At 39.5% G+C, this 26,501-nt stretch overlaps 1 protein-coding gene across 1 annotated transcript in view; it reads right to left on the bottom strand.

Annotated features, from left to right (window-relative positions):
- The window catches only part of CD200R1 (CD200 receptor 1), a 29,862-nt gene extending 4,712 nt beyond the window's left edge, over positions 1–25,150 (bottom strand). Inside the window, 4 exon segments of the mRNA XM_045785183.2 lie at positions 1,495–1,743; positions 1,863–2,180; positions 4,934–4,993; positions 24,701–25,150. Coding sequence (XP_045641139.2) covers positions 1,495–1,743; positions 1,863–2,180; positions 4,934–4,993; positions 24,701–24,767 — 694 coding nt within the window. The 5' untranslated portion in view covers positions 24,768–25,150.
- Between the last annotated feature and the right edge of the window lie 1,351 nt (positions 25,151–26,501).

The raw sequence follows: 26,501 nt of genomic DNA, 5'->3' as shown, positions 1-26,501 counted from the left end.
AGTTCCATGATTCATTACTTGCATATAATACTCAGTGCACCATGCAATACATGCCCTCCTTAATACCCATCACCAGCCTATCCCATTCCCCCTCCCCCTCTGAAGTCCTCAGTTTGTTTCCCAGAGTCCATAGTCTCTCATGGTTCATTCCCCTTTCTGTTTACCCCCCCTTTCTTCTTCCCTTTCTTCTCCTACCGATCTTCCTACTTCTTATGTTCCATAAATGAGTGAAACTATATGATAATTGTCTCTCTGCTTGACTTATTTCGCTTAGCATTATCTCCTCCAGTCCCGCCCATGTTGCAGAAAAGTCTGAGTTCTGAACAGTCTCTCTCTTTCTCTTTCACACACAGACACATACACACACACACACACACACACACACGTGCTCTCCTCTTCTTCCCTGCTCCCATAACACTAATAGTCAGGGTTATCCCTCTAACACAATAGACTGGAGTATTTTCTGCAGAACATAACCAGTCTCAGAGAAAAGTCCTTCAGATAACTAAAGAATCTATATTTTTTCAAAAAATTTTTTCATTTACCTACTTTAGCCTATTGAAGCTAACTAGTTGACAGGACCACCCACAGAAAACATAGCATCCAATCAGTTCATTCTTGAATGCTCACTTTGAAATGAATGGCCAGCCAAGGATTCCCAGAGAGTAAAGGAAAGCCTGATACATGAAACAGAGATTAAAAGTAGTATATGTCTGGAAGTCAGAAGGAACTCACATTAAATAGACATGGAATCAAGCAGAGGACTGTGGGAAAGAGAATGCCCAGGAAAATCTTTGTGTAGCAGGTCTAGTGACTTCCCAGGTCAGATTATAATAACAAGAGTATGTAAAATTCAAGAAGGGGCATCTTCAAGAAAAAAAAAAAAAGAACTTATGGATTACCCAATAAATTTGACCATGTGGAAAGTAGGATTAATAGGGTTTTCTAATTTTGTCACTGAGCTTAGTGATAATTAACAATAAATACAAATATTTTTAAGGAAACTAAAGAGTAAAGTTTAAATCAATCATAGAGGTTACTGTAATATATCTAAGAAATTCTAGGAAGAACCTGGAGAAGAAAATCGTACCAAACTAAAATCTGTGAAGAAAGCTTGTGAGTAAATTGATCCTTCTTATAAAAGCATGAACATTTTTTTAAAAAATATGCTTTATACTTCTCCTAAAACCATAAGTATTAATTTGAAAGCACACTACTCAAGCCAACTTACTACTTGCATACAAGTGGAAATTAAATTATTAAATTATTTTTCATTTTGATTATTAAATAATAAGCTACACTCTAAAATATGGCTTCTGAAAACAAATTTCGGCGTTATTCTTCTGGACACAGCTCTTAATGATGGAGGAGAAGGACATAAAAAAGAAGGTGGGGAGATTATGCTTGAGTGAAAATCTCCACGCACTCCTTTTTCATTCTTCCTTCAATTCTCTGAAAGAATGAACACAGCAAGCAAAAACTGGAATTACTAACCTGGTTTCAGCTCTAAGGACAAACTCTTGTTGCCAGTCACATGGGAGACAGAGCAGGACACATTAGACACCTGGCCGTCCTCCCACTGGCATGTGCTCTGGACGGTCACGGCGCCATTGCCCAACTGTTGTTCCACAGTGTGACAGTCTCCCGGTGGGGTCCAGGAGATCTGGGCAGCTGGCTTCCCTGCAGCTGCCCTGCACACGATACTTCCATTGCTGCCTCGAAACAGGGTCACCTCAGGGGGCACTGCAGAGACGCACAGGAAAAGGCTTTGGTCTTAACCACAGGATATGGAATATGGGGAGACATTTGGTTCGGTCCCGGAGCTGCTTCCCTGACATACCACAGGATGTGATGCTCCTTACCTGACACTTGGAGGTGATATCCAAGACCGAAATTCCCTTCCTGTGCGGCCACTTCACACCTGTAATATCCTTCATGGGTCGTGGCCACGGGACCAATCTGAAGGGCAGGATTCAGATCAGGTCTGGACTCCCAGGAGATTCTCTCATCAGTACAGTTTCTTTCACTGGTCTCATTGTTATCTCTCCTGTAGGCTCTCGCGCAGGAAGGCTTGCCTCTGAGGTTTATGTCCCACCTTATTATCAGCACATTTGTCAAGCTGACAGGAGGACAAGCGAGCACAACCTTTGTGTCCACAAGTACAGACAGAGAAGTGTTATCTGGACACACACACAAGGAGAACGATGAAAGAAAAGCTTGATAAAGAACTTCGTGTGTTAATTTTGCACAACATATTGCATAAGGTGTGCTAGAACATGACTTTGCTGGTGATCTTATTCCAAAACTACTAGGCTTACATAAAAAATTAAACATGCACAAAATGTATTTAACACATTAAACCTAATCCAAAGATGAACCCATTTTTCTCCTATATTTGTGTTATTAGATAAACTATATTTATTATATGTGTGAGAAATATTTTAAGGGTTTAAAATTGCTTCACAAGTCTTGTATAAAACAAACAAGAAAACACAATATAAATTGAAGGAGAAAGTCAATTAAATCTAATCTTCTGGACATAGAAACTACTAGATTTATCTTGTAACTCTCGCACCTAAGGACAGGAAGTGGAAAAATGGGTGATGTGGTTTTCTCCTCCTAGTTTTGATTAGAGAGAATAAATCAGTATTAACAGAACGAAATGCCTATCCTGAAAGGTGCCGCTTCGGACAAACATAAATAGAAAGCCTAAGATGGCATTCAGGTTGAACAAACTGGACTTTCTTAAGCTATTTTTTATTTGGAGAATCACAAAGTCAGTAAAATCAACAGATCTTCCTTTCTTCTTTCCTTCCTTCCTTCTTTCCTACTGAGTCAAACGTACATTGCCAAACAGTCCCACTGAGAACTGCTCACAGATTTTGTTTCTGTACTTTCACCTAATTATGAGGATTAAATGAGGAAGTTCACTGCTTTTGCCCATCTTTGGTATAAAACGTAAGCCCTGCAACCCACAATTACTGTCCAATACAGAAGCCCCAGCTCTCCCATAAACACACGTAATGCATCCATGCCTGGGAGGGGCTGCTGAGAGAGGATTAGGGTCGTCAGCTACCACATACCTGTAAGCCAGGTGAGTGGCAGGGAGCTCATCACTTTAACGTGAGCAGAACCAGCTGTGGGGCTAAGTTGTTATGCCGGTGAAGCTCCTGAGTGATAAAACTCTGTATGTGAGATCTCTCCTCTCCTCTCCTCTTTTGGTTCATTTGCCTCTTCTGGGATGGACTCAAGCCCTTGCACGTCACAGCCAAATCAAGATCCCACAACTACAGGAAGCAAGGAGGGGGAGATGTTAGAGCAGCTCTGAGGGCCAGTTACAGCCATGCTCCTTCCCCCACTGCAGGTGGCTCCCCACCTTGCTCACAGGGAACCTGCGACTGGGCCAAGGCTTAGCGGCCTGCAGCAGCACAGGGGCTCGGAGAACGGCTGGAGGTGGGTGTGGGCGAGCATACAGGTGCCCAAGGGCGGGGTGCTGAAGATGAACCCAGACAGAGGGGGGGCTGGCGAGGAGCACGGGGTGTGCTCTCTGTTTGTACCGAAGCTTGTGAACCGTCCAAGGCTTTAATATTTTGCCTGATACTTATTCTCAAGACCTGACTCTATTCTTTGAAGGAACTGTGGGTGGATCAAATAAACATACACATTTTAATAGGGGCGGATCCAACAGGGAGGCTCCCGAGCCCCAAGGGCGGACTCTGCTCTTTCACCTCGCTCGGCTCTCTGACCCTCCAGCGATGCCCCTTCACCTGTGATGACACCTCTTATGTGAAGACTGTTACTCACCCTTCCCTAATCCTCTTCTCTCTCTCCCCACGCCTGTGGCGATCGTTTACCAACGGCCAGTCACTCCCCAGCCCTCAGTGGGTTGGCGCCCGTCCACCACATACAATCTCCACGCGCCCCTGTGATCAGCTGCGGTGATGTCCCCTCCTGCTTCACAGAGGGAGCGCGGGTAGATTCCCCTGTTTGCTCCAGAACCAGCAGTCACGTCCCAGCGCGGCTGCACCTGTCTCTGGCTCCCCTCCGGTCTCCTGCAGCCTCGCGCACACAGACAAACCCCTTTTCCTTCTGCTCTCACTGCCATACCCTAGTTGGAGACCCATCACCACGCCTGGGTTACTACACAAGCCTCCTGCCGTCTGGCTCCGTCTCAAAACCCTCCTCTCCTCAGTTCCTGCCTTACCTTGCAGCCGGGTGCATGCCTGGCACACAGGGGTGATCCCCTCCACTCCGACCCCCTTCAGAGATCGCTCACTGCCCGAAGACAACGCGGACATGTCTTCGTCCTGGCTTCCAAAGCTCCCTTTTCAAATGGACTCCCCTTGGCAACCTTACCACCCCCTGTCGCGCCCACATTTCAGAAAGGAACCAGCAGGCACGACCGCCTATCTCGGCGCTCCCGGCACGGTTCTTGCAGCCTGGGTGCCTGCCCAGCGCTCTGTCCATGAAAATGCTCCTCTTCCCTGAAGAGCCATTCACATGCCGCGTCCCCGCGAAGCCTCCCCAGAGCCTTGGTGCCCACTCTCCGTCCTCCACGTTCCCGGCACGCTCCATGCGAGGGCTCATCTCCTCTAGTTTAGGTGGGGTCCGTGCTTATTTCTGGGTTCTCCCACAAAACTGAGCCCCTGAGGGCGCTCTGGCAGTCTAGCTCGCCTCGCTCATCTGTGTCCCCACAAAGCCTGGCACAGAGCCTGCTAGAGAGAGCTCCATAATCTCCACGTGGAATTGAACTGCCTTGGGGGAGAAGCGCTGGGGTCATTCAGGGTCCCTCACACCACAGCATTCAGATCACCACACTCTGCACCTGCCCTCAAGGCTGGCCCCTGACCAGACCCTCAGCTCTGTTTCTAAGGCAGTTCCACACTTCCTCCCTTTCCTACTGGCCTCTAGAAAACATTAAAAAGCATATTACCTTCTGCAGGAGGTATGAGCCTGCTCTGATTTCCTTCCGCAGGTGAACTATATGGTAAAGCTAGAAAATATTCAGAGAAGAGTAAAAGAAGTCAATTTTAGGTGCCTAAATGGAGTATAAGCCACTACATATCCACAAATCCAACAGATACCATGATAGAAAATCAGTTAACTGTAAATGAATTCCAGAAAAAGCTTTGCAAAACAGAAGTTAGAAATTATTCCATCAAGTGGAAAAGCATGTTAACAGTTAAAGATTACATTAGAAACTCTTAATCAATGACCCCATTTATGGGACACCATGCTGTATACTTGACAACGGTTTTGTTCAAGGTAACCTGACTCCATCTCTTTCCTAGTCACAGTGGATTGGTCCATCATGGGTACCTCACATGAGCTGGCCTGAGCATACTGCTTTCTCCAGATGACACCCCCAGATTAAAGTTGCTTGGTCCAGTTGTGGACACCTCACCCAGCTGCCAAATCAGAGTACTTTCTCAAGAATTTTGGAATCAGATTGAAAAGAATAGTTCATCCCTCTTTTTCCCCCATTTTTCCTACTGTGATGGCTAATTTTATGTGTCAACGTGGTTAGGCCGTGGCTCCTCAGTATTTAAACATTATTCTAGATGTGTCTGTGAAAGTATTTTCTAGATGAGATTTACATTTAAATCAGTAGACTCTGAATAAAATAAATTACCCTCCAAAATGTGGGTGGGCCTTATCCAATCAGTTGAAGACCTTAGTAGAAAAAGACTGACCTTCTTAAAAAGGGAATTCTGCCTGCACACTGCCTTCAGATTCAAACTACAAGTCTTTCCTGGGTCTTCAAGCTGCTGGCCCACTCTGCAGATTTTGGATTTGCCAAGCATCCACAATCATGTGAGCCAATTCTCTAAAATAAATATTTCTCTAGATACATTGATGGGTAGGTAGATAGATGAGAGATAGATAGGTAGATAGATAGATCTCTCATTGTTCTGTTTCTCTTAGGAACCCTGACTAATACACCTACCTTCTGAAGAATGAAGCAGAAACAGAGAAGTGACCTAGCTCAAGTTTCTAAATGTTGTATGGTTTCTGAGATCCACATGTATTCCTTTCCTTGCGTTCTGTAGAGTTACTGGCAATCAAAATAGTCCGAATCTACTTCAAACTTGATTTCTGAGAATTCCCATTTAAGTATTGTTTTTTAAAAACAGCAATGAAAAAATAATACTTCCATGATTTAAGAGCCTAATACAGTTCTTCCTCTGGATTTATAAGACCACCATTTAATAAGCATTTTATGAGCCTGGTGCTTATAAAAATATACTTCTTGTTACCCAATCTAATTATGTAACCAATTCTACTACATTAAAAAGTAAACAAAGAAATTCATAAAAGTCTTAGAAGTAAGCATAGTCAGGCCTCTAAAATAATTAGAATTTTTTAGGCAAATAAGTTTTATTGGCTTGGTCTGGAAGGAAGGCAAAGAATGAAGAGGTGGGGCACCTGCGTGGCTCAGTCGGTTAAGCGTCTGCTTCAGCTCAGGTCAAGATCCTGGAGTTCCGAGATCAAGTCCCGCATCGGGCTCCCTGCTCAGCAAAGAGCCTGCTTCTCCCTCTGCCCCTCACCCTGCTTGTGCTCTCTCTCTCTCAAATAAATAAATACAATCTTTTTTAAAAAATGAAGTTGTAACGATTAACTTTAGCTCATATTGGGCTCAAGAATCTATTCCAGAAACAGATAAGTCAAAGCTGACCTCAGAGGGCTTACTGAAATCGAGCTATAACTTAGATATTCTAGATTTTAAAGCTCTGTTATAACACAATATAACTTAGCCTTTCCCGACCTTTCCCATCCTATCACATCTGGCTTCTCAGAGGTTCAAGGTCTGACAGTTTCCTCTTTTGTCAAATTCACCAGCAACCAAGACTGAGGGTTTATAATGAGAGAAAATTTAGGATGTGGGTAATTTTGGTGATGGTATTGTAGTTTCCATTTGGAAGTGTCAAAAGGAAATTTCTACATTGTATTAGGAATAAGGGGTATAAGTAAGGTGGGCTGGGGGTACTGGAAGAGAAAAATCAAAAACTGCAAACTTTTTCCATAAAGGGCCAAACAGTAAACATTTGAGGTTTTGCAGTCCATATGGTCTCCATTGAAAGTATTCAATCCTATGATTGTGCAAGAACGCAGCTGTATATAACAGATAAATAAATAGGTATGGCTTTTTTCCAATAGAACTTTAATTACAAAAATGAGCTGGCTGGATTTTGCCCGTGGGCCGTAGTTTACTGACTCTTGATTTAAAGTATAGTGTTTGAAAACTTCATTCAAATCAGTTATGAAGACATCACTTAATGCCAGACCAGGCTCTTCTACCAGAATCCTATACTATCCAGACACAGATTTAGTTATATCTGATAAGAACTAAATTGCCGATATTCTCAGACAAAATGCCTGTGACTGCTCCTGCCAGAGATAAAACCCACAAGTTGGAATGTACTCTTAAGTGTGCAAAAGGACTGTTTTCAGAAGAGAAGAAAATGCTTATTTTCACAAATATTCCTCTAATTACTTTTATGATATTGGAAATGCTTTTTAAACTTTGTTAATTGTTGACATGTGAGTCCTTTAGTTTTACTATCTTGACTGCAGCTAGTTTCCATGGAATGTCAATTTCATATCAAGTATCTTCATTGAAAATAGAAAGCATTCTTATCCAGTCTTGCCTAAAGCTCCGTGTACACCAAAGCAGTAGAACAAATGTGTCAACCTTCTGATCAATGGTCCTGTGATTTCTTTCTTTACTTTATTTATCTGAAACCAAATTTTCTTTGAAGTTCAGAAAGATTATATTTTTACATTGTTAACATCAGAGGTCTAATTTAACACTTTCTCAATGTACATATATATAGACAGAAACAAACGTGAATTGTGTTTTTTAAAACATATTTATAGAAGAAGAGTAACTTAATGACTCATTAGATTAGTCACCTAGGGCTCCCTTAATATAAAACGACCAACTTGGTCACATTAAACAACAGAAATGTTTTCACTTATATTTTTGGAAGCCAGGCGTCTGAAACTAAGGTGTCAGCAGGACTGTGTTCCTTCCAACAGCTCTAGGGAAGAAGTCTTCCTTGCTTCTTCCACCTTTTGGTGGCAGCTAGCAATCCTTGGGGTTCCTCGGCTTATACATGATTGATTTCAATCTCTGCCTCCATCTTCATGTTGCCTCTCCCTGCGTCCTCTCCTTTTTCTTCCCTTCTAAGGACATTTGTCATTGGATTTAGGGCCCAGTCTCATCCAGGATGATCTCATCTCAGGAACTTTAACTTAATTACATCTTTAAAGACCCTTTTCCTAAATGCAGCCACATTCACAGGTTCCAGCTGGACATTTCTTTGAGGGAGACACCATTCAACCCACCATTCTTGGGGCGGGGGGAGGGGACGCCATTGATGCATTTTTTCCAACCCTTAGATTTATAGTTTATATAATTATTTTACTTATTTTATTCTGTAGTTGACCAGGAATCTAGATGGTGAATAATTGTGTGAAATTAGAAACTATATTTTTAAGTCCAGGAATACATTTTGGAGTCACTGGAATTATTTTACAATGAAGTGAGGTATATAACAAAAATAAAAATTTGAAATATAAAGAAAAAGCTAACTATAAGAGCAACTTTCGGAGACAGTAGGGCTGGGTGGGGAACACGGACAATAAATTGCTAATATCTGCTAAGACCCATTTTTTTAAACCCATGTTTCAAAAATTGAATGAAAAATGTAACTTAGATTTCAAAAATTGAATGAGAAAAAATTTTGACATACCATTGGTTTGCTTAGCAATCACATTCTTGAAAAGGGTACCAAATAAGCACAGAAATAACTTTAGAATGAAAAATTTATGAATTCATAAAACAAACAATATTGTATTTAGACATTTTAGACAAGAGTCTAAAACTACATACAAGACAATTCAATTTCTTCAAAACATAAAAACTATACCAGCATCAAGCATGCTTCTAGAATTATCATTAAAAGATGACCATTACCCAAACCATAATTGGCCTTACCCCCTACCCACTATGTTAAGTTTGGTGGTGTCCCAGAACTTCCCACTCCTGTGCTTATGCACCCTGAAAAGACAAATGGGGTGATCAGAAGAATACACATTAGTATTTCTGACTCCTAGTTAAAGTCACAATTTTTTCACATCCTTCAGGCCATTTTTGGATTGTGGTTGCCAATAAAAACATAAGTTATGACAGGCAAGAAGTCTCAGGACAATTTGCCCGAGAATGAACTTTTGACTCGAACTTCCCACCTGTTTGCCATACCCCTGTTTTACATCTAGAGTGTCTGTCAGCACCCTCCTGTCTTTATATTCAAGTCAAAGTATTTCTTATCCCTGGCTTATGTGCATTTACTTTACCTCCAGTTGTGAAAGAAAGGATTTTACCATTCATTACAGACTTTTCGGGCACCAGTGAGTAGGTCGAGAAAGTTTAGTAATGATGTATTCATTGGGTGCTGGTATGGAACAAAAAAGGATTTTCCTAAGCATTGTCGAAACTATATCATACAGACAACAGTCTATTAAGTTTAAATTCTGTAAGGCAAGCTCTAAGCCGGAATTGCTAACAAAACTTTTTTTTTTTTTTTTTGAGCCGCATCTCCTGGCAAAGTACTCACCAAGCATAGAAACATCATAATAAACAATGCCCTCTTGTCTCCAAGAGCTTAAGGTCCAGGTGAGGAAGCAGCTATGTATATGATTAGAGGGTAAAGTTTTCAGAGTGATGATAGAAGTAAATATAATGTCCAGGAGTTAAAAAGAAGAAACGTTTAATTCTAAGAGAGCAAGGGTAAAAGGTTAGGGAAGATTCTCTACAATAGATGATGTTTGAGCTGGATCTCAGTAGAAGAGTTCTGCAGGGAAACAGAAGGAAATCTTTTTGCACACAGAAAGAAAGTCATTTAGAAGATAGGAAGGTACGTGGGGCTTCCAAAGAATGGCAAATAGTTCAGTGTTGCCGTTAGGTGAGAAAAACCAGGTGTGTGATCAGAGTTGAGGCTGGATGTTGGCAGGGTCTCCCTGTGGAAGGCACAAAACTCCTAGAAAGTGTTCGCAAGGAAATGATACACTTCTGGTGCATCTAGAGTGGGTGTAACTGACTGGCAAAGAGAAACATTTTTGCATAATATTTAATGCACAGCGTTTTTCTGGAGAAATTTTGAACCCACTGCTCCTCTGAGCTACCATTTACTTGAATAAAACATTGTTTTTAAAATAACAATTTTTGAGCACTTGAGCTAGGAATAAATTTTGGGTAACTAGCATATGTTATTTATTTCAGCCTCCCCACACTGACAAGTCATTTTAACGTCATTTTACAGATAAAGAAATGAAGACTCACAGTGATGAAGCAATTTGTCCAAGGCCACCCAGCTTGTAAGCTGCTCTGATTGCCCAATTATTCTTGTGCAAGTAGGTCCTACTACACTGAATGGAAACCAAGGGTTGGATCCTAAGAAATGTGCTAGGATAAATACACTACCCAAATTAATCTAAATTAAGAGTCAGAGAAGCAAGTCCAAGCCATGTTTTTGGGGAAACACTGAGAGACAAAGGTCTGAAAGAGTACACCAAATGGCAAGTCAATAGAATCAGGATTATAATGGCATACGGACACATGCATTATGAATTCTGGATCTGAATGGAAATAGTTAAGCTAAGGAGGATTGAAGACAATTTGCCAGAATTCGTGGGCCAAACTCATCACTCCCTCACTAGATTGTAAACTCCATGAAGGCAGGAATTTTCATCTATGTTTTTCATTCCACATCCTCAATGCTTAGAAGAGTGATTTGCGCAACTCCCTGGCATGTGGCTGGCTCAAGTTGGTTAAAAAGATAAAGCCACAAGCTTACAGCAAACTGTACTAAAGATATGGGCAGTTTACAGAAGAAAAACTACAAAAGTCTCAGTCACGTAAGAAGATGCTCATACATGATTCAAGGCAAAAGAAATGCAAATTAAAACTATGCAGAAATACTGTTTCTCACCTATTAGACTGCCAAAGGGCAAAAATTGGACAATGTACTTTGGAGCTGTGGAGTGATAGGCATGCCGATATAATGCTGGTGGGAATGGAGAGCGTTACAACTTCAACAGAAGGCAATTTGGCAATATATAGCAAAATTACATAATTGCAGATTTACATTTCTCTTCTGACCCAGCAATAGCAAATCTCAGAATCTATCCTAAAGATACACAGGCAACAGTATGTAAAGAATATATGCACAGGGCTATTCATTACAGCACTGTAATAGCAAGACTTTGAGAAATAACCCAATGGCCACTCACTCATAGGGGATTAGTTTACTAAACTGTGGTACATCCACGAAATGAAGTATATTGAAACTCTTAAGAAGAATGAGGGATAGCTCTATAAACTATTATGAAGTGATCTCCAAGACACATTGTTAAGTAGAAAAAGCAGGATACACAAAATTGTATGTAGTACACTACTGTTCATCTAAGCTAGATGGGACGGAGACGCGTGCGTGTGTGTGTGCGTGCGCACGTACGTGTGTGTTCTTTCTTTCCTTGCTTATTATTTCAAAACTGAACAGATAAAATTGGAATAGGAATAGAAATAATATGTCTCCGATTTTATAGATTTGACTTTGGAACCATGTAAGCATTTTCCATAATTATAACACCTAACCAAATTACTTGTAAACACTAAAATTATGAAGCAAAGGGAAACAAATGGAAGTAACTGCATGTAGAATTGGTTGCGTAACCACGTATAGAGCAGCTATTCCAACTGACTTTCAAAACACAGCAATTTGACTACATGCCTCTAGTTGAACATAACTTAATGACAAAAATAATTGCAAAAAAAATCTTCACCTATTTTCAATAATCATATTGTTAGTGGTAGTGGAACCTACACTAGAAAACTTCTGACAGTTTTTTTGAAAAGTCAAACCTGCGCCCACCATACAACTTGACCATTCCAATCCTCGGTATTTACTCAAGAGAAATGAAAACATATGTCCACACAAAGACTTGTGCATGAATGCTCATAGCGGCTTCATTCACAATAGCCAAAAGCTGGACACACCCTAAATATCAATTAACAGATACATGGGTAAATTGTCCATGTGATGGAATACCACTCAGCAACAAAAGGAACGCACAGCAACCTTGGTGATTCTCAAAATCATTCTGTTGCATGAAACAAGCAGACACAAAGAGTATATACTGTACACTACATGAAAGAACGCTACCAAAACGAAATGTTAACTCATCGGTCTGTGGTGCCAAACAGCAGATCGCTGGTTGCCTGCAGATAGGGACAAAGGCAAGGATGGACTGCAAATATACATGGAGGAGTACTTAGGGAATAATGGAAATGTCCTGTATCTTGTTTGTGATGATTCACAGGAATATGTCTAAACTCATTCAGCTGTACTTTTTAAATGGATGCAGTTAATTGTACATAAATTGCCCCTCAAGTGAATTAAATACAGTATCAGAAACATCAGATTTTAACACACGTAACATGAGAACAGGCATCCACACAAATAAACACAAAACAAAATACAAATGGAAAAACCCTTGACACTGAAAATAATGTTAAAAAAAAACTTTTCCATCCAAGTCAAAGCATCAGTAGAAGTAAGATTGTTTTGTGATTTTAGTACAAATGAAACCTCTTACTCACTTTGAGCACCAGAAGTTTCCTTTCCCAAATCGTCATTGTCATATGCCTGAGCAAGCATACACCACCCACACAACAGACATTGTATGGGCATGACTGTGCAAAGCCATTCTCCAAAGGCTTCCTCCAGCGAGGGGGGGGACGGGCTCTCAGAAAGAGCACATGTTTTTTTTGTGAGGTTAAACAGTTTTTATCTGTTCTAAAATCCTGCGGCCTGCTGTGCTGTCCTGACTAAAAAAGTGAGAGATAAGCATTGTTGGTATTTCACCTCTCCCAGTAAAAACCCCTGGTCAAGTAACTGCTAGTAACCTAATTAGAATGTGAATTAGGCCATCGTCCAATAGTTACTAGGGTTGCTAAGATTCATGTATTATTTCCAGTATACGGGGATGGGAAACGAAAAAGTTAAAGATTTCTTGCCCTTTCATTCATTTGCAGTTTCTTTGAGGAAATGCAAACAAAGCAGTAAGGAGGCTAATACAATGAATTTTAAGCTAAAATAACGCTTAACTGGGGAGCGAAACTGAAGCCTGAAGTATTTGTTATGCTCTAATAAGATGCCCATATATCTGCAAAAGAGAATCATGTGGCATAGTTCCATGTTTCTGTTTCTTTTGACATTTCTTTACAGAACTTGGGGCCTCTAAGCTAGTACTAATTAACGAGAAGTCATTCTTATTGCTTATTATGGTCTTTCCATCTTCACTTGTCATCTTTATTGTTATTTAGCATTGAATGAATTTATTAGTTAGGAAAAAAACAGAATACACTGAAATGTATTTCAATACATTGAGATCTATGGAAATATCCTGATAGTTTTCATAAGGAAAACCAAGTGATGAAATTATTTCATTCTACATTTGACGTTGAAGCTTTCAAACTTCAAAACTCTACAAGTTATTAGAACAAATATAGTGTTGGACCATCGTGGATTACACAACAGCTACAAAATATGAGATATGAGTTTTACTTTTTACTCTGCTTCTTTTCTGAATCATTTTAGATAATTAAATGAATCCGTATGCTCTAGGTTTCCCCTCTACAAACTCAGACTCTCATTCTTAAATTGATGAGTGAGGAATAACTCATGAAAGGTATTCAAAGCACACTACAGACTGAGGTATTAAACCCAGTTATTAAGAAGCAGTACACCTCACCTAAAGATTCAAGGTTTCATTTAAAATAAATGCAACTTTGAGGCTGAGATCTTAATCAGACAAAGACCTGGAAACTCAAATTACACTGCTAGAACAACCTTTATGCAGCTACACTAAGCACATAACTTTTTCTAATCAACAGTACGGTAAAGTCAATACAATACAGAAACCTTTACTCTCAACCCTTACTTCTGGCTCCAGAAAGCTTTAGATACCAGTTAGTGAATGTTTGTATGGCATTTTATAAAACTGCATCTTGCAGATGTAGGTTAGACATAAAAGTATTATTTCCCAACAGTTATGAATGAATTCAAGCAAGAAGTTGTGGAATTAAATTGTGTCCTTCTTCAACAATATTGAGAAGGAATTGTCACCAAAATAGGCTAACTATATTTCTTCCTCTAATGCAGTGGTTTTCACATCACGATCTAGGAATTATGAAAGTCTATGGTAGCCAACCAAAAAATCCATGAACTTTGTAACTTTTGGAGGAAGGAACCTAAATTATAATTTTATTTCTGATATATAATTAAAAAGCAGCAGCACCCAGTAGGAACAATTAAAAGTGTCATCAATTCTCCCCAAAACTCTGTTATTTACAAATAGCAAATAGGAACGCTTGAAATAAAAGACTCATGTGAATCTTTTCTCTACTAAAGCTGCCTGAAGCCTAATGCATAAATTTTATGATAAATTTTGGAAATGAAGGAAATGTTTTCTGCTTTCTAAGATTATGATCAGATTATGATCAATAGTAGTTTTCATTCAAATGGCACCTGAGTGACCCCCTATCAGGTGCCCACCTTTGGACCGGTGGAGGGCAACTGGAAGTTATATTATCATTTATTCAATTACAGTACCTGGCACTTAATAAATGCCTATTTGTCATAGGCATAGAGTTTTAATCTACTGGGAACAATAAACATTAACCAAATAATCAAATAATTGAGTGAAATTGCAATAGCAGTAAATGAAAAGTGTGAAAAATGTATCCTGAGCAACTTATCCTAGTCTTGAGGTGGTGGACAGCCCCAGTGTTCTCTCTTCCTGATATTCATGTCTGTAGAATTCCCTCCTCTTGACTGGGTTGGACTCACTCATTCACTTAATGAATGGAATATAGTAAAACTGATGTATGTCAGTGCCAAGTGTCGGTTATAAAAAGACTGCGGTTTCTGTTCCAGTGTGCGCACGTGCTCTTTCTCTCTCTTTCTGTCTCTCTTTCTCTCTCCCCCTCGGGTCACTGCAAGAAAATAAGTATTTGTTTGGGGTAATTTATTATGTAACAGTAGGTAATTAATACAAGATCCAAAAGGCAAGAAGCTAATAATAAGAGAGAGAGAGACAGAGACAGAGAAGGAAGAATATTCTAAATAAAAGTACTATGATGTGCAGACGACATATGCCTGAAGGGAGTATAGAAAACTAGGATTTGAAGACCCAGGGCTGGGGCACCTGGTTGGTGTAGTTGGTTAGGCATTGGACTCTTGGTTTCAGCGCAGGTCATGAGTTCAGGGTCATGAGATCATCAGGCTCTGCACTCAGTGAGGAGTCTACTCAGGTTTCTCTCTCCCTCTCTCTCTGCTCTTCCCACCCCCCTCTGTGCTCTCTCTCAAATAAACAAATCTTAAAAAAAAGAAAAGAAGAGAAGAGAGGAGAGGAGAGGAGAGGAGAGAGAAGAGAAGAGAAGAGAAGAGAAGAGAAGAGAAGAGAAGAGAAGAGAAGAGAAGAAGAAAAGGAAAAGAAAAGAAAGGAAGGAAGGAAGAAAGACCAGGGCCAAAAAAAGAGAATCTCATCTTTTGCTATTATGCTAGTTCCACATAATGATTTCAGAACTTTTTTCCCTGAGACAAATGTATCTTCCTATGAAAAGAACAGAAAAGAAAAATAAACATTTGCCATTTTAGCTATATGAAATATAACATGTTTTTTTAATGTTTTTTTATTATATTATGTTAGTCACCATACAGTACATCCCTGGTTTCCGATGTAAAGTTCGATGATTCATTAGTTGCGTATAACACCCAGTGCACCATGCAATACATGCCCTCCTTACTACCCATCACCGGTCTATCCCATTCCCCCACCCCCTCCCCTCTGAGGCCCCCAGTTTGTTTCTCATAGTCCATAAAATGAAAACTTTCTCCTTCATATGTATTATAGCTTTATATTTCCATTATCATGAATCCTTGCTTCTGAAAAAGGAAGAAACTGAAATACGAAATAGGAGATTTCTTATCTTAAATCATATTTGTTATTTTTCTGCACCAGAACTTCTTCAAGGAAAAAAACTACTTTGCAAGCTTTTGAAATTTTAGGATAAAAATTATTTATACTAATGTACTATAACTATAAACTTAAACATGAGTAAATCTCGCACATACTATTCAGCAAATGAAAGCAGCGATAAAATATCAAACACAGGATGATTTCATCTATATGTAATCAAAAAAAAAAGGGGCAAAATAAACATTGTTTGGGGCTGGATGCATACATGGTAAAATGTTTAAAAAGTCAGGGAATGATTACCCCAAAAGATAATGGCTACCTTTACAGCAAGGGTTGGGAGGTAGAACTTACATAAACTTTCATAAACATTCACTGTGTAATTGTCCTTGAAATGCACATATGTCATATACTCTGCAATATCTATGTTAATATAAAAGAAAATTAAAATAATAAGTTCAAAGAAACACACAAAGTATGATTAGTACTTACATTTTTTAACATAACAACGTGAGCAATTGATCCTTGTATTATAGCATCAGTGATGCTGTTATTACGGTTTAATTTATAGAAGTGATTAACATTTTCAAAGGTATTAATTTAGTAGCATACAACACCAAATTAGGTGTTCAATAAACAAAATATTGGGTGAAAACCCAAAGTTCTAGCAGAACAAATTCAGAAAAACATCAAAATTAGAGTAAAGAAAAATTGACTAATATTTTGGCTCTTCCATTTATTACCTCTGCAATCTGGCACACATTACTCTCTGAACCTCAGTCGCTTAATCTATACATAGGATTGTAGTATCTGATAACAGTGGTCATTCGAATTCATAAGGGGAAGAATAATCATTTATATCATTGATAAATGGTATTAGGAAAACTACCTAGTCATTTAGAAAAAAACAAAACAGATTCCTATCTCACTTCTCACACAAAAATAAAATAAAATGAACCAAGGACTGAAATGATAGATGATAGATAGATAGATAGATAGATAGATAGATAGATAGATAGATAGAGATAGATAGATGATAGATAGATAGATAGATAGATAGATAGATAGATAGATAGATAGATAGATAGATAGATAGATGATAGATAGATGATAGATGTATGTACTGGAAGAAAACATAGGTAATTTTTTTTTTAACTTAAATGGGACATGGAGTGAGAAACATCTCAGTTTGCCAGGGAATGAAGGTTTTCCTGGGACATAGGATATTTAGTGCTAAAACCAGGAAAGTCAGGGTGCCTGAGTGGCTCAGTCAGTTAAGCATCTGCCTTCACCTCAGGTCATGATTCTTGGGTTCTGGGATCTAGGCCCCCAACTGACTCTGTGCTCAGTGGGGAGCCTATTTCTCCCTTTCCCTCTGCCACTCACCCTGTTTGTGTTCTCTCTCTCAAGTAAATAAAATCTTTAAAAAAAAAATTAAAAAAAATAAAAATAAATACATAAAAATAAAACCAGGAAAGTCCGAGGCAAACTGGGACAGTTGTCACTGTGAGTAAAGAAACCTTTCTAACGCTGGTACAAAACAGAAACCACAAAAGAAAACATTGAGAAAGATGACCGTAGAAAGAATTTTAAATTTCTGTATGGCAAAAAAGAAAAAAAAAAAACCTGTAAACTAATGTTGACAAGCAAAAACCGGTGGAATATTTTGAACATTTATGATAAACAAAAGGCTAATTTCCCCCCAAAAAAAACACAGAAAACACATAAACCAATTTAAAAAAAGAGAGCGAGAGGTGGACAACCCAATGGGAAAAAAAGGGCAAAAGATACGAACAGGCCAACAAGAGATAAGGTTAAGTAATATGCTGAAAGGTGACTTAGACGGTAACTATAATTATACTCTTCAGAGACAACAGAGAGAAAAATAAAACACCCAGAGAGTTTATAAAAAGGAAGAATAAGAAAAGTTTAAGTAACAACTCCAAAACATAAGCATCCAATAATGAATTCCATGGATGAATAAAATTTGGAAAGCAAAAAGAATTATGCTAAATAACAAATTTGAGCCTAGTTTCCAAAATGATATTGCCTCAAAGCCTGTATCAGTTGGTCGGGACACAGTGCTAATAAAACCCATATTGTGGGGTTAATTTTTTTTTCAGGCAGTTACCATCACATAGTCAAAACTAGTTAATAGGGACAGATTTGTTCCCTAGCCCAGGACAGATGTTGTACAAATGGGTATCAGTGATCACAAGGGACAATGTGTTGAACGGATAGTGACTACCCATACATATCAATATGCAAAGATATATGTACTAGAATATTAATTTCAGCATAGTTTTTAATTCCAGAAAACTGGAAACAAGAAAGTTGATCTCTAAGGACTGATTAAATAAGCTTTGAAATAATATCCATGAGAGATATTTGAAAACTGCAAAATAATCATTAAGATACCATCTTTTGAATGTAAAATTCAGACACAATGTTAAGTGCTTTATATGCACAATTTAACTTAATCCTTGCAGCAACCCTAGACACTAAGTCAGGGGTTTTGGGTAAAATCTCCCAATTTTAAAGTTTTGGCAACTAATTCAGGTTTTTAAAAATATTACATGAGCCAACTAAAGGTGTCTGCAAGCCGGATCTAGTCCACAGGTTGCCAAATTGCCGTCTCTGGTGTGGAAATTAGAGAAGAGGCCAAAACCAGAGTCCCCAGAGCATTTATACTTAGATATCTGTTGGAAGAAGAGGAGTTAGCAAAAATGATGAGGAAAAGAAGAAAGTAAATGCAATGCCTTATTGCACGACAGGAATCATCGAAATCAAATCACATAGGAAAAGTCTTAAAGTAAGGACTGAGAGGTTTTATAATTTACTAGCAAGAAGGTGGTGAGAGACCTGTAGTGGCTGTAAGGGAGGAGTGTTAGGACAGAGGGACGAGCACACCATTGAAAGGAGCCAAGCAGAAGCAATTGTCAACAAATGGAGACTTAGTCTTTCAAGATTTTCAACCCTGAAAGTATGGGAGAATGACAAAGGGCTTTACCTTTTCATGTCAAACCTGAGAGAGAGAGATGGGATGATATTTGGAACTATGAGGGGGAGAAGGTATCTAATAGAGGAGAGCACAGCATATTTGTAGATAGAAAGAGGGAGAACGAGAATTTACAACAGTGATGGTAAAGCAGGATCCTAGAGGTACTGGCAGGAAATGAGGCCAAAGCAAAGTTTGCTTTTGAAACGCCTGGGTGGCTCAGTCGCTTAAGCAACCAACTCTTGATTTAGGCTCGGGTCATGATCTTGGGGTCCTGGGATCGAGCCCCGTGTCGGGCTCCCTGCTCAGAGGGGAGTCTGCTTGAGGATTATCTCTGTCCCTCTCTCTCTCTCCGTCTGCCCTTACCCCACTTGTGCTTTCTCTCTCTCTCTAAAATAAATAAATAAATCTTAAAGAAAAGCAAAAAGGGGAAAATACTTAGTCCCTAAAAGAGAAGCAGAAAGGGCAAGAGAGGTTACAGATACAAGAGGCATTTTGAGGAAGCTCATGTTGACGAACGTTTTCAGAGTATATCTACTCACTGTCAGGTAGCTGTGCAGAGCTCTGGGGGTGGTAGGGTGCATGAGGTAAGGTCTCTACCCTCAGAAAGGTCATCATTTGGGGAAGTTAAAGAAGTCCACATTAGATGATAGGTAAATCAGAAGCGAGCAGCCATTTGCTGAGCACAGGGGACAAGATGGATAGTTTGGGTGAGAAAGACCTAGCACAGTGTTTAAATCCAAGCTCCCATCAAAAGCACCTGCGAAGGTTCATGAAACCCAGATCTCAGACTCTGTACCCTGATAAGCCTGATTAAGTAGGTTTGAGATGGCATCACAGTATCTTTAGTGATTGAGGCTCTACAGGTGACTCCGTCTCTCAACTAGCTTATTTACTGGTTTAGAATAACCCTGGGGGAACATCTAGGAGGGAGACAATGAACAACCAATGGAATGATTTTTTTGGAAAAGAAAAATAACTAGATTTCATTATTTTGACTTGGACACTTTTTCTGAAAAATCGTCCATACCACAAAATAGGATTATATAACCAGATATCCTCATATTATGCAATAGTTCAACCTTTGGGGAAAGGTAGCATTTCATGGCAAACTAACAAAATGGCAAGGAAAAAGAAAATAAATCACTAAACAACTAACAGCTACATATACACACACCCAGTTTGGAAAAGCACCTTTACTGAATCACAGAATGTTCTCAAATGACACCCTTTGAACACACTCAGGTTTCCCCTATGTTGATTGAAAGAAAAGAAGTTAAATGCTGCTTTCTCCTCCTAGCTAAGATCCTTTCTCCTTTTGTTACTGCCAAACATCGAGAACGAGTGGTCTGTGACCACAGCCTCAATTTCCTCCACAACCACCCTCTCTTCAACACCAGCAATCTTGTGGCTCCTACACCCTTCCATTCAGTACACAGTTTTGAAGGTCACCAGCTCCTTGAAAGTCAAACTTTTGGCCTTTCTTCAGGGCCGGTGCCCCTGGGTTGTTTGGAAGATTTTGATGCTATTAACCACTTCCCTTTCCTTGTAAAACCCTTTTCTTAGCCTCTACCGTTACTCCTCTGCCCTGTCTGTCTCATTCACTTTCCCTGCAAGCCTGTGTTTCTCTTCAGGCACACTTATGCAGACAGTCCCCCAAGTCTCATCTGCGCATCTTTCTTTCTGCACCTTTTCTCATCATTCTCCCCCACTCCCAGAACCCCAATTGGGCCTCTATACAGTTCCTCCTTGTTTTTGTTTTTTTTTTTTTTTTTTAACCACAGCAGTCATAGTTTAGCTCCCTCTGCCCTTCACAGGGGCTGTTTGCCCTGCCTGGAATGTAAGTCCCTCAACACTTCCTGCCTAGCTCTCTCTGTTCATCTTCCTCTCAATCATCACTTCCGAAGGGAAGCCCTCCCTGACCCTCATAGACCGGACCAGACTTGCCAATTACACAATTGTCACCCTCTATTTCTTCTGACACGTTATTTAATTATGTGCAATAATGTATTTAATGCTTACTTCTTCTCTGAGAGTCTAAGCTTCGTGAGAGTGTGATTTATGTCTGTCTTGATCAAGTACCCCCCAACATGAAGCAGTTTCTCACACGTGACAGACACGCCCTTACTTCTTAACTGACAGAACAACTAACTCACATTTTAGCTTTGACTCACTTTCCCTAGACAGGAATCTCTTCTTTTCCCGCACATACTTGCCACATCTCTTTTACGCTATAAGTTTGATACTACGGATGAGTTTCAAGCTCGGTTCATTTATTAAAAAGTTGGATGATATCTTTAGTAATTCCTTGAACAATGCTGGGCTTTGTTTGCCCAAGTATAAAATGAAAGGATTTAATTTGAAGGTTTCTAAAGCCCTTCCTATCCCAAAACTCTCTATTTCTCAAAAGTGGCATACATCTCCTTCATTCCACAAATGAGGAAATTATCATCTAAAGAGGGTAAACAATTTCTAGAAGATGACGCTGCTAGTGGTTAAAAGTATACCTCATGACAAACCTTCAAACCTAACACAGAGATATATAAGAATCTAGAAATTCAGGGAAAGGAGATTGAGATTTTTTTTTTTTTGAAGATTTTATTTATTTATTTGAGAGAGGGAGTGTGAAAGAGCACAAGCAGGGGGAGCAGCAGAGAGAGAGGAAGAAGTAGGCTCCCCACTGAGCAGGGAGCCTGATGCGGGGCAGGACCCTGGAATCAGGACCTGAGCCAAAGGCAGAGGCTTAACCATTTGAGCCACTCAGGCACCCAGAGATTCAGATTTTACTGAGAAAATGAAAAGCACCAAAATATTCAATGTGTGGATGAAATTTGGAAGCAAAAAGGCATTTAATACTATAATACATTCAATTTCAATTTGAATATCTGCCTTTCCCCATCTATCCAAACTTATCATTCAAGATCCATTTCCTCCATTTAGACTTCAACAACTCCAACCCACTGTAATATCTCCCATCTTTGGATTTTACTAGATTCATAGATAATTTCAAGACTGACCAATTTAAAATGTTCTCCAATTATTTCATCTTACCTTGATCTCCCTAATTTATATTGCTAATAACTTTTAGGCACTATTCACACACACACACCATAAATAACTCAGTATTCTTAATACTTGTTATTACTTTATTAATTGCTTAAGCATAGATGTTTAGAGGAAAACATTATGCAGATTCGTAACTCTCAAACTAGGAAAGGAAGACAGGACTGAAATTAATGAAAACAAACCCCTTCTCTTTTGCAATTGTTTTTCATCTTTTTTTTCCATCATTTGCAAACCTGCTCAAGCTACCAACAACCCTGTTTTGATTTTTATTTCCTCTTCTTATTACTGCCTGCCCTCTAGTGGAAGATAATGACAAATGAACAAAATCAGCCCAAAGAAGAAAAAAAGTGGAGGAGTCCTTTTTAGTAATCAGAATCTTAATATCAGTGACTTTTATAAAAGGTAGAATCAAACTGATTAGAATATAAAATAGAATAGAATAAATAAATAAAATAGAATAGAATGTAAAATAGAATCAAACTGATTAAAATATAAAATATAATTTGAACGCAAGAAAAAAAATCTAGAACACAAACAGGCTAGAGTAAGGAGAATGTGAGGGAAGAGGACCAGACACAGAGCTGGAGAGCCCTGCTGGACAGTGTACCACTTAGGCTGTTTTAATTTTTCCCTTCAGATATTTTTTTAATAAACCTTGTCTACCAACTACCACATTGCTTGAATTTATAGGCAAATAAGTTAACATAAAAGTAAATAGACTTTTTAAATGTTATATTTTACATTCAAGTCATTAGTTCTTTTTGTTTTTAAAGATTTTTATATATTTATTTGAAAGAGAGAGAAAGAACACAAGCAGGGGCAGAGGGAGAGGGAGAAGCAAACTCCCCGCTGAGCAGGGAGCCCAACACGGGGCTCAATCCCAGGACCCTGGGATCACGCCCTGAGCCGAAGGCTGACTGAGCCACCCAGACGCCCTGAAGTCATTAGTTCTTAGGTGACTTTGTGAATTTATCTTGTACACAAAGTGAGTTATTTCTGTTTGGCAGTATTAATAACAAAGCAGAATTAGTAATAAAGACATAAAGTCATGCCCCTAAGTAGTTTGCTTCTCATTATTCTAATTTATTTCATGGTGAATTTATCATGCAAATCTCTGCATGTAATACAATTTGCTTTTTTGTGTCCTGATCCTAAACATTTTGATAATTTTATAATTATACAAGCACAGCTCTCCGAGATTTGATTTACGTAGTATCTTCTAGTTGTATTCAGAAATAGTTTTAAAATTCAAACCCTTAAACCATTACAATTCAAAATTATCAATTACGTTTTCATCTTGATTTTTTGTTTCCCTTTACGCAAAAGTCATAATGCAACTTGACATGAATAAATAGCTCCTTGCTTGGCTGGCTTCCCTGCCAAGTTGGGTCCTTGTTTTCCACAATCAGATCTCAACTACTGAAATATTTAGATCACTTGATTTTTCTTAAGTGAGCAAGTAGTCCATTAAGCTTATAACCAAGCACAGGCATACTTTTTTTTCAGTGGTGTTATAAATAGTGGTGCGTTTAGTGAAAAGCATAGGCCTATTCAAATGGCTGGTGATGCTGCAGGCCTGACTGGGTGTGACTCTGCCATTGAAAGGGGTGCTGGACAAATCAGTCCACCTCTCTAGGCCTCAGTTTCTACCTTCATAGAATGGAAAACTGTCTTCCATGCCTACTTCACTGGTTTGCTTTGCAGATCAAAGGACAAAAATTATGTGAAAATTCTGCATAGAAAGGCACAGGAAGAGGGTATGGTTATTTTATTGTGCTCACCGGTAAGACTGTCATGTGGAAAACAGATTTTTTTGCTGGAAGGTAGGCAATATTTTATACGTCTTTTCTTTTTTCAACGATCAAATTATAAAATGTAATGCCAACTACACTGTTCCCTTGCAGCTGCTCCCATTTACTAAAAGTGAAACCTGAAAACTCCCTCCCACATCAACTCCTACCAACCCTCTGTAGTGAAACCAGGACACCCCCCCAAGAGCCCCCAGTGCCCTACAACTCCTACGAGAACCTAGACGTTGCAGTGTCCTCTCATCCAGAAAGTGTCTTTTACAGCCTACACGTCTTAAAGATAAATACAGACATACCTCACAGACGCAGCACTAAACAGCAAGTGCGTTCTATTTTCAAAAGCACCTGGCCATAGAAGGCGATTAAAAGCAATGAACTTTTCTAATTTATACTGTTAACCATATAGACCTGAATGCGGTGGGATTATTATTCAATTTTTTGAAGGGCAAAGAGAACCCAGATGACTTGGGTCGTTACTAGAAAATACTTGATTTATTCTGCCTTGTTCAGAAAAGGGGTGGGGGGGAACGGGGAAAGAAGGAAGTGGGCAGTGAGGCAAATTACAGAGATACCTAAAGCACCGTTGGACACAAAGTAGAACAAGTAAGACAAAGAGCAAAGTGAGGAGAAAAAGTGAAATCAATCTGAGAGTAACCCCCTCCCCCATCCTTATGATTGCATTATCTTGCCTCGCTCCACAAGAAAGGCATAGAAAACTCCACAAAACCTGAGCCACGTTTCTGGCCACTCTCCTGTCGCTCTCTCACAGAGAATTCAGACTTACCGGGGAGTAAGAAGACAGTCAAAATCGGTAGAAGGCGTAGTTGAGAAGTCCTCCAAGTGCAGGGCATTTCTGATTTCTCGTCTTCTGCCCTTTACTTGGTACTTTGCCTCCACACAGGTGTGAAGGGAGCTGTGGACATGGTGGGGCTCTCTCTGGTTAGCGGCTCCGTGCCCGATCTTTCTAGCCCGTCAGCAGCAGGACACTCCCTTTCTACCAGCCTCTTCCTTCCACTCCGTGTTTTAGGCTGATGAGTAACTTGGAACAGAAGAAACTCTTCTCTGGAACTTGACACAGCAATAGATTTCCTGTATGAAGCACTGAAGCAAAGACGGAGGAAGCAGATTGATTGAGTCCTCTTTCAGCTCATTGGTCCCCCCTCGCACTTCTGCTGCACACAGACCAACTTTACAGTAAAGCTCTCAACGTGCCCAAGATAAACAGATTTGTCTAAACTTTGGATTACAAAGCAAAACAGGATATTTATCTGGCCTTGGCCCATCCCTTTCCATTTCCCAGTCACATCGGCTTTTAGAAGCTTCTCCGAGTTGAAGAGGTGCATAGCTTCAGTAATAAAGTTTGGAATAAAATATCCTTCCTTATAAGGTCGACGACTCTAGAAGAATTGTAATGGGATTAGTTTCTTACTGGTACTATAACTAATTACCACAAACCCAGGGCCTTAACAACACAAGTTTTTCTTACAGTTCTAGAGGTCAGAAGTCCAAAATGGACCTTACGGGTCTAAAAGCCAGGTGTCAGAGGGCTGTGTTCTTTCTGGACACATGCAGCGAAGCCTTTTCCAGCTTCTAGGGACCACTAGCATTTGTTGGCTTGTGGCTGCATCATTCCCACCTCTGTTCCGTTGTCACATCTCCTTGGATAGTAAACCCTCCTGCCTCCTTATAAAGACTCTTGCGAGGGGTGCCTGGGTGGCTCAGTCAGTCAGTTAAGCATTGACTCTTGATCTCAGCTCAAGTCTTGATCTCAGGGTTGTGAGTTCAAGGCCCATGTTGGCATGGAGCCTACTTAAAAAAATAATAAAATAAAATTTAAAAAAAGACCCTCATGAGTACATTGGACTGCTCAGATAATCCAGGATAATCTCCACATCTCAAAATCCTTAACTTAATCCCACCTGCAAAGTCCTTTTTCTGATGGAAGTTTACCTATTTACAAGTTTCAGACAAGGACACGGACATTTGGGGGGAGGACATTATTCTGTCTATCACAATTTAGTACTTATTTCCATTTACTTTCACCTTTAAAGAGACATACTGATCATTTGAGCCAAATAATGAATAAACACCCATCTTTAGCTGTCACGTATCTGGAATTCAGACTTCCCAAAAACAATTCTGCCTTAATGTGGCTAGCTCTCATATGCATTTAGACTATGTTTGGGAGGAAAGAAATCCTTTACGTGCTACGAATTTTCTACCCCAAGGGAAAACTCTCCAGGAAGGGGAAGAAAACACTGCAAACAGGATAAAGATTAAACAACATGCATTTTTTTTCTTTTAGGTTAGCAGTTTCATCTTCCCTCTTGCCAAACATTAAACTATATATATATTTCCCCCCTTCCCCTTCTCAAGCTTTCCTTCCTGTGAACCAATTTGATTGAGACAGTGAAATTAGGCACTTGAGGGCATGGAGTACTTGAAGATATAGGCTATGTAACAATGGTGGACTATAGCAAAAACAACTTCCCCATTGCATAATATTTCACCAGGTGTCAGAAAATCAGTGATGAAATGTCATTTAAAATAAAGCATTCTAGGGGTGCCTGGGTGGCTCAGTTGGT

This window comes from Ursus americanus, chromosome 4 (genome assembly GCF_024610735.1).
Source record: "Ursus americanus isolate L20-20 chromosome 4, mUrsAme1.1.p, whole genome shotgun sequence".
NCBI lineage: Eukaryota > Metazoa > Chordata > Mammalia > Carnivora > Ursidae > Ursus > Ursus americanus.
The sequence above is the reverse complement of the archived record's forward strand: the minus strand, read 5'-3'. Positions and strand labels throughout refer to the sequence as shown.